This window comes from Schistosoma haematobium, chromosome ZW (genome assembly GCF_000699445.3).
Source record: "Schistosoma haematobium chromosome ZW, whole genome shotgun sequence".
Taxonomy (NCBI): domain Eukaryota; kingdom Metazoa; phylum Platyhelminthes; class Trematoda; order Strigeidida; family Schistosomatidae; genus Schistosoma; species Schistosoma haematobium.
Window position 1 is genome coordinate 78,540,953 of NC_067195.1, and position 14,994 is coordinate 78,555,946.

General features: G+C 38.5%; 1 protein-coding gene across 3 annotated transcripts in view; it reads left to right on the plus strand.

Moving 5' to 3' along the window:
- The first annotated feature begins 784 nt into the window (after nt 1–784).
- WDR26_1 (WD repeat-containing protein 26) overlaps nt 785–14,994 on the plus strand; it is a 30,951-nt gene continuing 16,741 nt past the window's right edge. For 2 of the 3 annotated variants that reach the window (XM_051212382.1, XM_051212381.1), the window contains exons 1-7: nt 785–1,053; nt 1,086–1,185; nt 2,741–2,934; nt 9,374–9,637; nt 11,499–11,723; nt 13,299–13,473; nt 14,010–14,910. In XM_051212382.1, coding sequence (XP_051072564.1) covers nt 899–1,053; nt 1,086–1,185; nt 2,741–2,934; nt 9,374–9,637; nt 11,499–11,723; nt 13,299–13,473; nt 14,010–14,910 — 2,014 coding nt within the window. In that variant the 5' untranslated portion in view covers nt 785–898. Of the gene's footprint in view, nt 1,054–1,085; nt 1,186–2,740; nt 11,724–13,298; nt 13,474–14,009; nt 14,911–14,994 lie in introns of all 3 variants that reach the window. The other variant, XM_051212380.1, reaches the window with a different exon arrangement.

Sequence of the window (14,994 nt, forward strand, 5' to 3'; positions counted from 1 at the left end):
TGGCTGATGCCTATAAACGCGGAAAAGTGTGTCTAAATGCACTTTGGGGATTCGGAGGTTAATAGGTACAACATAGGGGAAGTGCTATTCCCTGTGGTCCGGTCTCATAAGGATCTAGGGGTGACAGTGAATCATGATCTTAAGACGACGGCCAATTGCCGGAAGATCGCAGCTGAGGTTTTCGAACCCTCTGGGCTGTAAAACGGACGTTCGTTAAGTTAGATACTACCATGTTCACCACAGTATACACATCCTTAGTGAAAACTAAGCTTGAGAACCGGGTTCAGGCTGCAAGCCCCTGTTTAAAAGGTGACTCGGATATCCTAGAAAAAGTGCAGAGGGGATTTCCAGAACTTCAAGGTTTACCATACAGAGAGCAGCTTGAAAAGCTGGACCTCTTTAATCTATCCTACCGCAGATTAAGGGGAGATCTAATTTTGATTTACAGAATACTGAGAAATGGTTTCGGACCTAACTTGTTCCCTCTTTTTCTTCCCACTAGATCGGAAATTCTCAAAGGACATAGCAGGCGAGTAGAAAAGCCAACAATGAACAAACTACCCGTTGCATACAGGTTTTCACACCGAGTCATCAATACTTGGGACCTGCTGCCCGAAGCAGTGGTGTCCGCACCCTCAATTGACTCTCGAGAGAGAAGACTTGACACTCACAGAAGCATACTAGAAAAAGAATAACATAGGCCGTAGACCTTCTGTCCTTACTACACAAATCTGAATCTGTGCTAAACTAATTTCAAATGAAATTAGGTATTGAACACTCGACACTCGTTTAAACTAACAAAGGAACTGCGGATCAGCTGTTGACCGACAGTTTGCCCGTATATCTTATATCCTATTTCATTAGTAGGGCTCACCGTAGTCCACCATAGGTTGAAGTTATGCTGGAGCAAAACGGTGATATTCTATATGGCCAGTTCAATGGCGTTGCTGCAATTAAAAACGACCTCATTATTGCTAGATCAAGGAGTCTTTCAGTTCGTGATGAGGAAATGCTACGCCTTATAGGCCAGTATCTTTGTGACAAGGGATTTAAGTATGATATTATTATATATTAACACACTTCAGTGGCACATATACACAGCTTTCCAGAGAGTCTGGGATCACCTTGGAACACAATGATGCAACAGAGTTGCGTCATGCTATTTTGGAAGGTAGATGGCTTGATGTAAGTCATTCTCCCGCGGTTTCCCTACAAAACTCGGCTTTTGTTCTGTTAGCTTGATATTTTTTATAAATGGTGAAACCCAATTAGTCAAGTTACTTGTATTAAACTGGGAATATAACCGGTTTATCATTGTTCTATTTTCCCACTTAGATTAGTAGTGGTTTGATTATTTGTAACCCCAACAATAAATTTGGTACGAACCTTAGACAACTACTTGATGCGATCAGTAGGTATAAGATGGAAAACTTCAGATGCATTTTATCGTCAATTCTACTTTGGAAAAGTGTATTTTTCAGTAGACTCCCCTTTATTTACTGTGCATTTCATACATTATCTTTTGTATTTCAATCTAAGAATAGCATGAGATGAGAGAGATCAAGTTGGGAAGGATAATAATCTAGGAGAGTCAGAGTATTAATTCGAAAGTTGCGTTTTCAATCGTTGTGATCCCCATAGTATTCTATGCAATGAATGCTACTAATGTACATGTAAAATCACTGACAACAGCTTTAGCACGTTCGCATATTTTAGTTGGGTTTCTGGAGAAAGTTACAACTTTGTGTCTTAATTAAACTTCGTCTAGTTAGATCATGTACTTTAATACAATTGTTACACCATATCCTGGTGATTAAGACTACTTAGTATCTGTTGTAAGGGAATTTAGAGAACCATTAATAGAACATCGGATAATTAGGCTTTGGGATGCTTGTAACCACCACATTTTTCTAAAACAACGCATTAATACTCATAAATTAAATCTAGCAATTATCAACAGATTTTTTCCTTTAATTACAATCATGATACTTACGTATAAAGTTTGTGACGCCACTTGTATTTCTCACTTCTATAATTGTATTCATAATGAGCATTCCAGTTCAGAAACAGTTGTTCTGTTTGGTTGTGAATCTAATCAGACCTAACATCTCAATCACACTGATCTTACTAGCTACACTCGTAATGCCGAAAAAATTAGACGAGTCCTGTTAATTTTAAAGCCAATGATTTTAAACTTGTTTTTAATCGATATAAATATGGATATCATTCAATAAATCAAGCTATATTCTCGGGAAATTCGAGGTTAAGTAAGTGTAGTTATTTTGTGTGTGGGAAACTATTTCCTTTGGATGTATAAGACAACAAAGCATTGCACTGACCATCTTCATCTCTTACGGAGACCTTCAGTAACACTCATCACTAAGTTCGGCTCAAAGTTTCTGTACATTTTCAGATGTTTTTTCAATACTGACTCAAGAGCTTTCGTTTTATTCTAGCAAACTAATTATCTGGATTGATGAATAGTCGTAGGGAAATCTTCATTAACTTAATCGCAGAGATTCACGGCAGTGTTAAATTGTGTTGTAAACAGCCCTTCATTAGTTTCCAAAGTTAACTACCAATATTTATGTAGCCGAGTGTTATCTTTAGTTTAAAGTGATTAGTGGTAATAAAGGAGCAAGGCACAGCTTTTTTCTGTTTGGTTATTATTTCGACTTATAAAAAAGCAGCTGTACGAAAAAATTCTTTTACACCAATTATCCCTTTATCATTTAAATAGGCTGAAGCCGCAATAGACAAGTTAGCACCCATGATAGGGGATCTAAATAGTGTTGAAGAAGTCCGATTTTTGATATTAGAACAACAGTTTCTGGAAAATTTGGAAGCCAATGAAGTAATGCCTGCCGTTACTCTTCTACGTAATCGTATTACACCTATGCAACGTAATACAGAGCGAGTACATACTTTGGCCAGGTAATGGGGATATTGTTTTACATATTAAAAATTTAGTTTCTCGCAAAATATTTAGCAACTTTTCAAATGCTTGTTCATGTGTTTTAGTTGGCATTGCTATTGAACTGAGCCATATGGGCAGGTGCAGACTACCTGGTTGTGGTTCGGGTGATTATCATCACCATTAGTTGGAAACTTTGGATGGCATGGCTTAAGATTGTTCACAATGATCCAAGTGCATCCTTTCTTTGTCTTCCCTTAGATCCTGAAATGGTATCTACGATGCCCAAATATTGACACACCATCGTCGGAAGATATCAGTAGGACTTTAACGTCTCTTCTAGGGTTCATATTTGAAAATCCATCATGCTTCCGTAAGAGCACATCCTTCGCCTTACTAGGCAGAAAAATCATATTTGGGTTATATTGAAAAGAATAAATAGTGTAGCACTTACTAAATTTGTAGAGAAACTTGCATCATGAAGTATCTTGCCATCTTTTCTAGTTTGTCGTAAAAACCTTAGTAACAACTTTTAGCTAAAAACCAGAAGAGGTTAGATTTTGATAGCTTCAGAATACTTGCAAACTCATCCCAGTAAGCCTTGATAATGTTGGGTAGTAAAAGCGAAAGCAATACAAAGAACCAAGAATAGTTATTTTATTTCGGTCTAAAATGTAAACATTAGGTGAAACCGTTAAGATGGATCAATAATTCATTCCGAAACCAACCAACTGAAGTGCTCATGAGAACACATTAAAGAGTAGTTTATCTGAACATTAACCACATTTTACTTCCCTATTATTCACAAATAACCTAATCTAAAGGTTGAGATCAGATTGTAGCTTTGGTGCATAAATTATAGTAATATTTAAGATTGAAGATCTAGAGTTATTATTCAAATTGACTGGGATATTCACTGAAATTCGGGAACTTCAAGTGATTCTACTCAATTTATTCCGATCGCTGTTTGTAAGCAAAACGTAGACATGCTATTCTGGTTAGCGTAGACGTGATGAAGAATAAGATCCATCAGGATATGAAGTCAATAGTTATTTAGCTGTGAGGGGAGGTGAATATATTCCACTTGATACCCTTAACATAACGTTGATCGATTAATAAAGGAAAGAGGTCAAAAGCCATTCACAATAGTAGGTCATATACATTCGTTCCCTGTATCTTAAAAGTTGTCAGTACAATATTTCCCCATATTTTTGACAATTTCGCAGGATCGATTTTTAAGAAAATCTTACTTCCTTTTTAACCATTCTCTGCTACTAGAGATTATCCTCTTGTTGATTTCCTCGTTTTGTTAACAGAAAGTGACAAATCGGACCGATACATATTTTTAATATAGATTCTGCTTTGTTTTTCCCTGTCTGTTGACTATTTTTTCCCTTGACTTATCAAATGCTAGTTTTAATATCTATGTGCTTACTGCTTGTATAACTGCGTTAGTCAATAAGCGTATCCACATTTGATATGTTTGTTTTGTACTGGAAACATGTCTACATATTAATTTTCTGTCTTATAAAATGTAGCTAAATGTTTTTTTTTTCAAGATTTATGTCTGTCATCCTAATAATTATGTCAAACTATAAATATCTGCGTTTCTGAAAAGTATTCCTAACCTTTCGTTTTGTTTAATGAGATTATTGTGTATATATGAGGCTTCTAAGAATAATCATAGGTTTTTTTTGAAGAGGAAATGTCTTCTGTAACTCGTCATTGTATTGAATTGATTTCGTATAAAGGCTACTATACATCCATGAAGTTCCCCGAATATCCAATGACATTCTAAAGTAGTCCAGAACAAGCAATAATGATCAATGGTGAAAGCAAATAGCACATCTACAGCTAAAGAACCTGAGTACCTAATTAAACGCAATTCATATATTGAAATAAAGCGACGTAAGTCAACTTCAAATAAAAATGAGAAATAACATTAAAAGTGGTCAAATACATATAAGCATAGTAAGTAAGGTTGGATAGATGATACTAAACACAGGGAACTTTAAAAGTAAAATGAAGAATTAAGTCAGTCAGTAACAACGTACGTGCCCCCAAATGCCCTGGTACAGCCGAGAGTGGGGAGAGTCCTCTCTCCTCGCAATGCTCTCACACGACCACACGTATACAGCCATTGCCAGGGAAGTCCTACTCTCTGTCTTCTCGTGGCATTACTGTTGTTTACCAAGTTGGAAGGACGAGAAGCGAATGTCCGGCGCTTTAACCGGGTTGGTGGACATGGAGAGTTCACTTAGGGGAGTTTGAAAACCCTGATTCCGAACCAATGATACACATGGGCTATAGGATCCTGATGGAACAAATGGCGTATGAACCAACTATTGATCACCGGCTACCATGGGACTGCATCATCTGACGTTTCTCCACTGCCTTGTAGATCAGACCTTCAGGTCGAAGGCTCTAAGAACACCACCTGCTTCGATTTGGGCACCCGGTCAGTATCACAGCCCTCACACATATCAAACAAAATCTGTGTGGCGCATATGTATTTGGTGCCTCCTTGTACCAATATCTATGTGCTAAAATAATAATAAATAAATAATCGTACGTACGTACATCAGTTCGAGTTGTTACACCACATTAGCACGGAGATGCGGTTGTCTATTCAAATCCCGTAGTGGTAGAGGTAGCAAGAGTATAAGCAGTAATCGGAAAGATTAGGGTTTGAAGATATTATTCAAGGAGTATAATCGAGTGAAATAAATTTGGAAAGAGGAAAAAAGGGACATGAAGAATTCAGAAGATTAGAATTTGGGAGAACACAAAGAGTGTATGCACCTATGCCATTGCAAACGATTTTGAGCCATGTCATTCAGGGTCTCTAACCATCGGTTGCTATCATCTCGCGGTCCCCAACCAGGTAGTCTACACCTACCAACATGACTCAGTTCACTTGTCAGTGACTTCATGGACTTGTGCCATGTTTTGGTCTGGCCGCCCCTAGCTTTCTTCCAACCTACTCCATCAGAAAGCATCGCACATCGGGGCAGTCAGTGGTTGGGCATACGTAACACGTGTCTCAGCCATCTCAAATGATCAAGTTTCACTACTTCATCAATTGATTTGCCATCCTTACCTAGTACCCGTTTCCTAACAACTGCGTTACTTACTCGATGGTCCCAGGATATACGAGTAATGTTTCGAAGACATCTATGGTCGAATACTAGTAACTTACGAATATCCTCTGCTCTTACTAGCCATGTTTCACTGCCATAAAGTATGACGGAACGAACTGCTGCTCAGTAAACACGTCCTTTGGTTGGTAGACGGATATCTCGCCTACTCCATAAATGACGCAAGTTGGCAAAAGCTGGTCGAGCCTTCTGTATCCGTGCTGAGATTTCGTCACACACCAAACCACAAGGGCTGATGAGACTTCCAAGATAAGTGAAGCGGTCGACACGCTCAACTACTTCACTCCCTATCATTAGTTCGAGTGTCGATGCAACCCAATCCTAAAGCAACATTTTGCATTTCGAGGGGGAGAATCGCATGCCGAACATGCTTGCATTGTTGCTTAGAGTGGTCATAAGACTGCATTTTGTCAGGTAGAAGTTCAACCCTTGGAAATTCAGATGAGGAAAGTGTTATCTCTGAAAGCATGTCTACGATAAAGTTAAACAAGAATGGAGAGAGCGGACAACCCTGACGAACACCACTTGAGGTAATCAATTCTGATGACATTTTGCCATAAGCACTCGACCAGTTGTGTTCGAGTAGAGAGCCTTTACAAGGTTAATGTACTTCTTTGGTACTCCTTTCAGTGACAAACACTGCCATAGAACCTCACGATCAACAGAGTCGAATGCCGCCTTATGGTCGAGAAATACTACCATTGTGGGGCGTCTGAATGTGTTCCTATGTCCTAGGACCTGACGTAGTGTGAATATATGGTCTATACAACCACGTCCAGGCCGAAAACCAGCTTGGTTTTCACTAGTCTGCTCTTCACAAGTTTTAGTTAGGCGTCGAATAATTATGGAAGCTGATATTTTAGACACTATATTAGTCAAACTAATTCCTTTGTGATTGTCACAAGAGGACTTTTGTCCTTTCTTATAGACTGGCACAATCAGTGATTGAGACCAGTCAGATGGGATTACGTCCAGTTCCCAAATTCTACCTAAGACCTCAGTCAGTCTCACTGCTAATACTGGACCACCATCCTTAAAAATCTCAGGAGTAAACCTGTCAGGGCCTGCTGCTCTCCCTCGGAGGACTTACATTAACTTGCTATTCAGGTCGACTGGAGATCGTGCGAAACCGAAGTGTGGCTGAAGGCCAGTTGGACTGATCCCTGAAGTGTTCTGCCCATCGATCCAATCTCCTGGATTGAGAATGTATAATATGTCCATCTTTCTCTGAGAGTGTCTCGCTAACAGTCGGTTTCCTAATACCGATTTCCTTAATAAGTCTGAACAATTGTCTGCTATTACCTATTGCCGCTGCCTTTTCCATCTCTCTTTTTTTCGCTACCCACTACTGTTCACGATCATTGCGTAGGCTTATCAGCTTGCGCTTAAGCTGACTCTGCTCTTCCTTATGTTCAGAGCCAGATGGAATGAGTTTTTGAGCATCTATCAGTGCGGTAGATGCTGCTGAGATCCAGTGTTTCTCCCTGACCTTGTGGTTTACCGTACTAGCAGATATCATTGCCGTTTCCACATCTTTTCGGATATCATTCCATGCTGCCTCTGGGTGGACATCACATACATGGCTGCCTAACTGTTTTCCTAGTTGTTCCTGAAATATACTCTTAGCTTGACTATCATTAAGTAGGGCCCTAAGGCGTTTCCTTGCAGCATCTTTCCTACGTCCAGTAAGACGCAGACAAATACGCGCTCACACAAGAGCATGTGCTCCAGAATGAGCGACAGTCTTCTATTGAGCCCCTCCATCGGTGGCTGATAGCGATGTGATCTATTTGGGTCCAACGTTGGGACGAATTAGGGGGTTACCGTGTTAAAAGATGTTTTTACTTATGCTTAAAGTTAGTATTTGCAAGAAACAGGCGGTTATCTGAGCATAGCTGCAACAGACGGCCGCCATTATCTGTTCTTTGAGCCACGACACTATAAGATCCACCCAGATGTCTTTCCCTTTCGCCTAGTTTACCTACTTGAGTATTAAAGTCACCAGCCACTATTACTACATCAGAGCGCCTAGCTTTTTGGAGAAGGTCGGAACGCTTTTTGTAAAACTCATCTTTTAAATCATGTGAGCTTCAGTCAGTGAGAGAATGGGCAGAGACGACGAAGAGTGTCTCTATCTTTCCGAGTCTTTACTGTTCCGTTCAGTCGGACAGCGCACAAACGATTGTCTACTGGGATCCAGTCTAAGAGAGCTAGTTCTGCCCTAGGACTCGAGTCGTTTTCCCTAGTGGTGAGAGGTGATAAACGGACGTGAGAAGGGTTAGTCATGAAGATAAGAGAGTTATTAGTAGGTGTAGGAAGGATTTGAATGTGACCAACTTGATCTTGTGTGGTGTTACGGGTATGAGGGCTGATGTCACTTCCCGGCTGCCCACACGGTGGAAGGGTATTTCTTGAGGAACCTGAAAAGGAAATTGGACTAATGTCGGTCTTAAAGACCTAGGAGCGTGACCACAGAGCCCAAGGGACAACTGCTTGAGGCCGGTCGCGCACGGCCTTTTCGTGGAAGGTTTTTAATGTGTTAGCTCCGTTCTTCAAAGGGCCTTACCGCCGGAGACGGAAATCCGTGAGGTAAGGTGAGGTGTGACATTTTTAAGGTCGACCTTTTCTAACCCCACCCCTCCTTGTGGGAAGGCAGCATCGTTGTCATGCTGGTTGTCCAAGGGAAACACCTCACTGCTGTCACATACCTCTACAGTCAGCGGTAAGACTTCGCCCTCAGAACTTGAGTTGCTGCTTTTAGTCTCCAATCGACCTGCCTGGCATGGTAGAACCTACAGGAACATGTTTTCCAGACAATGTAGCTCGGTTGGGTCATCACGATAGGCAAGCCGACCACCGCGTCAAGACAGCAGCAGAATTAAACATAAACTAAGCCAAAATCGCGATAAGTTCTGACATGTTTTCTTTACGCTTATTCACTTTCTCATAGACATGGTGCTTCTTGTTGCTGATGACACTCAGATAAACTTAAACACTTCATGGAATTTTTTAGTTCTATCGCGTAGGTCAAGCTGCTTGTCATTAATTACCTATAAAATACTTATTTTTTTCAGTTAACTGTAGTATCTTGCACTAAGCAATGTTATCTAACCCTTTAAACCACTTAGTTTTGTATCAGTTCAATCTGTGTCACTCACTAGACGTCTCAGTTATTCGGTCGGCCTGTAAAGTATAAGTTGTAATCTCCTAATCTCAGACCTATAACAATCAGCTATATTCCTTAACTGTTTTATATCTTTAACTTATTTAGTTTTTTTCGACGATTTTCTTCAAATTTTAGTTGTTTGATGTGTAGAACTGCTGTTGAACTCCAAGCACAAGCAGGTGGTTGGGCTGGAGTAGATGCTGGGAGTCGTTTACAACTTATCAATCGAATACAAGCCTTTATACCAGCACAGACAATGTTACCACCTGGGAGACTAGAAGAGTTGATCAATGAATCTGTTCGTGCACAGTTGGCTTCATGCATATTTCATAATCCTCCGATGGGTGTCCAAACTGATATACATAATATATCATTACTACAGCGTCATTCGTGTGGCATGTAATTATTTATACAAACCGTTTGTTTTATTGCATAACAACGTTATCGCCCGATACTTAGCTATGAATGGTATCAGAAATACAGTGATTGACTTTTTGAACAATGTCTAGTGGTTGAAAACCCCTGACTGATCCAGTAAAGTGACGTGAAACGGGTTAATTCACGGCTTTTGTTCCCAGACACTAAAGTAGTGTAGCCCACCGTCTGATTTATTAGACTAGAGATAGTTCGTTATGTTATATTTACTTTGACTGTCTACCGCATTCACTAATTTTTATTTAATGACTTCAAAATAAGCAAACCATATTCTTATTAAACATCGTAATTCAGTAGTGTTTTTGGTACGTTTTCAGCATAATTTTTCTCCAATTTTCTAAAACGTTCCATTTCTTCCATCATATCTATCAATAAATCAGTAATCATGTACACAGTCGTAAAACCAAATATCAACTGAATTTATTACATAAAGTTTAATGACACTACCTAACTATTCAAAGTGGAGTCCGTCACATATTAGGTAGAATTCGACGCCCCTAATCAGTGTGCAATATCTGTATTAATTCTTCATAACATATAAGGACATTTATTAACTTAAACTATTGCCATAAAATGACACATTTTATCATTATGTAATTGCCTTCAGTAATTACTTTTTATAAAAGCTCACATTTAATAACTTAATCAAGGGAAAACAGTTCTATCTATAATTTAATCCATACTATCTTGTTCTCGGTTGTGCAATGACTCAGTAACCGAACCTCGAATAGAATATTCATACTCCTCCTCACCTACTGTGGTTTGATTAGCCGGATGATTTCAGTTGCCTTTGTCTAGTAGTAGCCTATTGATAAAAACACTACCACCAATCATTTGATCGTATGTTCAGACTCTGTTGCACCTAATTGAGCTTTGTCAGCTAGCTCTTACAGCTTATATTCTACAGAAGGCCAAGTACATAAAGCTATACCTGGTTAATGAATTATATTAAGTTACTAACACCTCACTTGCTCTAACAGAAGACTCTGCCAACAAATTACAGAGTCCTATAACTATCTTAAGCAACATACAATCGTGTTTGAGATGAGATTCTCTCCTTCAAATTCAAAATTTCAATTCAGTGTTGGCCTGCATCAGAGCCCAGACTAATGATACTGAGTGAAGTAGTCGAGTGCAGCAACCGTTTCACCTATTTCGGAAATTTCACCAGTCATGATGGGCTGGTGGTTAACGAAATTTCAACACGAACTTAGTACACTAAATTGACCATCAACAACTTGCGTCACTCGTGGAGTAGGTGAGATATCCATATGTCAAACAAAAGATGGATTTGCTACTCAGCAATTCGCCCTGTTCCGCTTTACAGATGTGGAACATGGCCATCAATAATAGAGGACATTCGTGGGTACTAGTATTTGGCCATAGGTATATTCGAGGCATCGCTCGTCTATTTCGGGACTACTATCTTGGGATTCATCTTAAAATAATTTTATCTCGCTGTGCTAATGAATTATGAGAACTTGAACAGATGCACGTGTCGGGTTTTATGTTACGTATGACTGGTTGACAATGACATATTTGGTAGGCCTTGAAGAGGAACGAAGTGGATAATAGAAACATCTAATTGACGCATATCCTTGATTCTAACGCTAGCCAACGATCAAATATGCTACTAGTGTTAGGTTGTTACAGTTTGGCAGTAAGACTTCTGGATATCTTTCAGTAGGAAATTCATAGTTGGTTACCTTAATAAAGTTTTTCAGTGTTGCCTTTTATTCGAAAGTTCCAGCCAAAATCATTATATCATGAGCCCTAACAGCTCATTGTAATATAATCCTATTTTTCACTCTTAATCTCAATTTAGGCAAGATTTCCCAGCATTTTGTATCCAAACTTTGGACCATCAAAGAGATTCTGATCTATGGTTTTGTCAGTTTTCTCCAGACGGTAGCTATTTAGCAACTGGTGGCAAAGATGCAAATGTTGACGTTTGGCGTGTAGACTCTGTACGACACGCTGTCTCATTTTTCCGAGTATTAACTACACCTGCATATATTGGCTGTCTGTGTTGGTCACCTGATTCTAAAAAGTATATAATTATAATACTTTTTTATTTCTTTAATATGCTATCATCTCATTGTATTTGTTTAACCAGGTTGATATTTGGCTATAATGTAAACTATGCACCGAAATTTAATATGTTTTAGTCAAAGTTAGCGTGATATTTTAAAAATATTTGTTCAGCATCTGTAAAAGTCTCTGTAAATCATAACGTTGATGTGATCTATAGTATTCTTCCCAATAAATACATGAACTGAGCCACCTAAGTTGCTAATTCCGAAAAGTCATCATGTTGACTAAAACTTTCAAAATGTACCATCTCTTGTGCCTTTCGGTCGCTCATTTGCTGTCCAGATGATCACAGATAATGTGAGTTTGGGAAAATCGTCCTTGCATACGGTTCTAACAAAGTATTTGGCATCGGAAAAATTATCATAAAATCGTTCGAAAGTTACTGATACTTAGCCATATGTGTTGCAAAAAACGAGTTTGGATTCTAAGAGTACAAGATAAAATGTGAAACTACTAAGCATGCAATGGATGGTAAGACGTAGAACAATATGTCAACTGATGCGTCTGACATCTAATGACTTTCATGGATGTCTGAAGCAATAAAAACTGGAAAGAAATCGTATTGCTGCAAACAGTGAATATTTTGGAGAAGAAACTTATATATCATACACTATGTTGAAATCGTTTTTATAACTTCAGTTCCCTTATATTTGTGAACAGATTACGTGTCACATATTAATGCAAAGTTATTTGGGATACGTATTTGTTTCCATTCATTTTTCACTTTCTCGATGTTTTCTGGAATGACTGTATACGCCACCACCTAATACATGTTTTGTGTTGAGATAGGTGATATATCACCAACAATGGATGACGTTAGTTTTTCGAAATTTGAAAAATCTACTGTATCTGCCAAAGTAAATTTTATTTCTATACACTTCTGACCAGCTAGACCAAGGAGATATCAAACTATGGAGTCACTGACGGTCTTTTCTCAAGTCCCTAGTTATGAATCACTCAATGACTTTACACTCTGATTAACATAACTAGGGATTGATTCATTTATATCTTTATTAATCTCAATCTATCACTCTTTTAAAGTTAGTGAATTGTCATAACATCACATTAACATTTGTCTGTTTTCATAGCGATTAATTTTTATGTGTCACAACATCAACACCTTGCTATCATCCATAAAATATATACTTTTATCCTACAAAAGGCTCCAGGGATATTTTTCTTCCAGCTCTCATGGGTAAATCCATCTCTTTGATTATGTACTAGCCGATTAGAAAACATGTCATCTAGTTGTGTTAGCTCACTTATCAAGTTCCATGATATAGTATAATTTTACAGTGGGAAATAATGTTGATTAGAAGTGATGACAGCAATATACTCATTGAAGTCTTGTAAATCGTGTCACTTAAATCTTACGTGATTTTAATCGTTCTTTCTGTTTGTTCGTCCTTTTAAAAGGACATAAACGTTTTCTAAGCCTGTTGTCCGCTCATAGTAGGTCATGAATATTTCATAAATCAACGACTGTCCTGTACTCAAACTTCACTTGAATAGCTCATTTTCTTTTTATCAGATTGGCAGCCTGTTGTGGAGAAGAACAAAGTTCCGTTCTAGTATTCGATGTATTCAGTGGTCAACAATTATGCAGCCAGAAGGTAAACGATGAAGATGTCTATTCAACCGCCTCATTTTTCTCTGATAGTCGTAAACTAGCTTTTGGTGGTTTGAAAGGGAGCTTCTATGTAATGGTAAGTTTGTAAGACTGGTTAACTTCACGAATATTTTATAAAATAAATTTCAAAATCTGTTCGTTATATTACGCATCTTTTCCCGCTACTCATTCAAAATCTGATAGAATATTGTTGAACACAACGTGTGAGGTATCATCTGTTTGTATTATAAGTATTTGCTATAACTCATTTATCAAGTAAACGTTTTTGTACTTAGCTTTGAATTACAGTGTCTGTATATGAACACTAGTGGTACTATCCTGTCTGGTCGGACCGAAATAAGTGAGGGGTTCTCACCCACGACCTAACGATTTAAAGGCAAATACTTATTATTATTTGTTTGCTGATAGATGAGATAGATGTGGTACTTTTTAATGCGTGATCTCTGCTAACTTGGACCTTTAGCTTGCTATTTATTTTTGTTCTAACAATCAGTCTTTAGCTATTTTAACACCCATCATTAGTACTGAGCGACTGTACTATTGTGCCATGTTTCTTGTAAGTTTTTAAACTTCATATTAGTCTGTTCTTTTTTGTATACTTATTGTTACTAGGATACGGAAGATCAGGGTCGTGTACTTGCCGTGGTTGAAGGTTATCGTGTACAAAGTATGGCGGCTATATTCCCACCGATACCAAGTATGCTTTTGCCTAATGGCACAGAATCTGTCCAAGTTAACCCCCCACCAGATAGATCTACTCCAGGTGCACCAGATTCGCCAGCAAATGGATTACTTCAAAATGGTTCGACAAACGATGCAGTGAATAATCGTTCAGAAAATCAAATTGACCAATTGTTAGTTGCAGATAGCCTACATAGAATTCGATTATTTAGATTTGGTTTAGTTTGTTCAAATACGTCATCTAATAATACAAATACTACAGCGGATACTGCTGACATACCACTAAGTACAGTCACCACACCACATGAAACTAGTACCACATCTATATCGACTGTAACCATTTCGACTCTGTCTGCTTCATCTTTTGCTCATGCACCTGGTGAGGAGATTACAACCAGTACAACTATCGCAACAACAACAACTACTACTAGCAGTAGTAGTATCAGTACTACTACTGCATCAGCATTAGCTGCCTATTTATGTTCAAGTGGGAGTGCACCAGGTGCTCCAACTTCAGTTAATATTTCTACATCAGCTAGCACTGGTACAACTAATCCGGGTAATGTTAGAAGTAGTGATAGTAGTGATAATAACAATAATAGTGTAATTGCCACAAGTACTACAGGAGAAAATCCTGGTGTAGCGACAGCATTAGCTGTTGCACGATTAGCACAACAACAACAACAACGTTTATTACAATCGTCGAATCCTATGACAACAACAAATCCGGCATCAACATTAACTGGTAATTTATCTTCATGGTATCAACAATCTGGTGCATATCAAGGATCAACAAGTCTGGCGTATACATCAAGCTCTTCTACATTACCACGTAAGCATTACAAATAGTATCCAATCAAATAATAGTCAATATATTGGAGAATATCTATAGCTCAGGATGAGAGTTTAGGTGTTA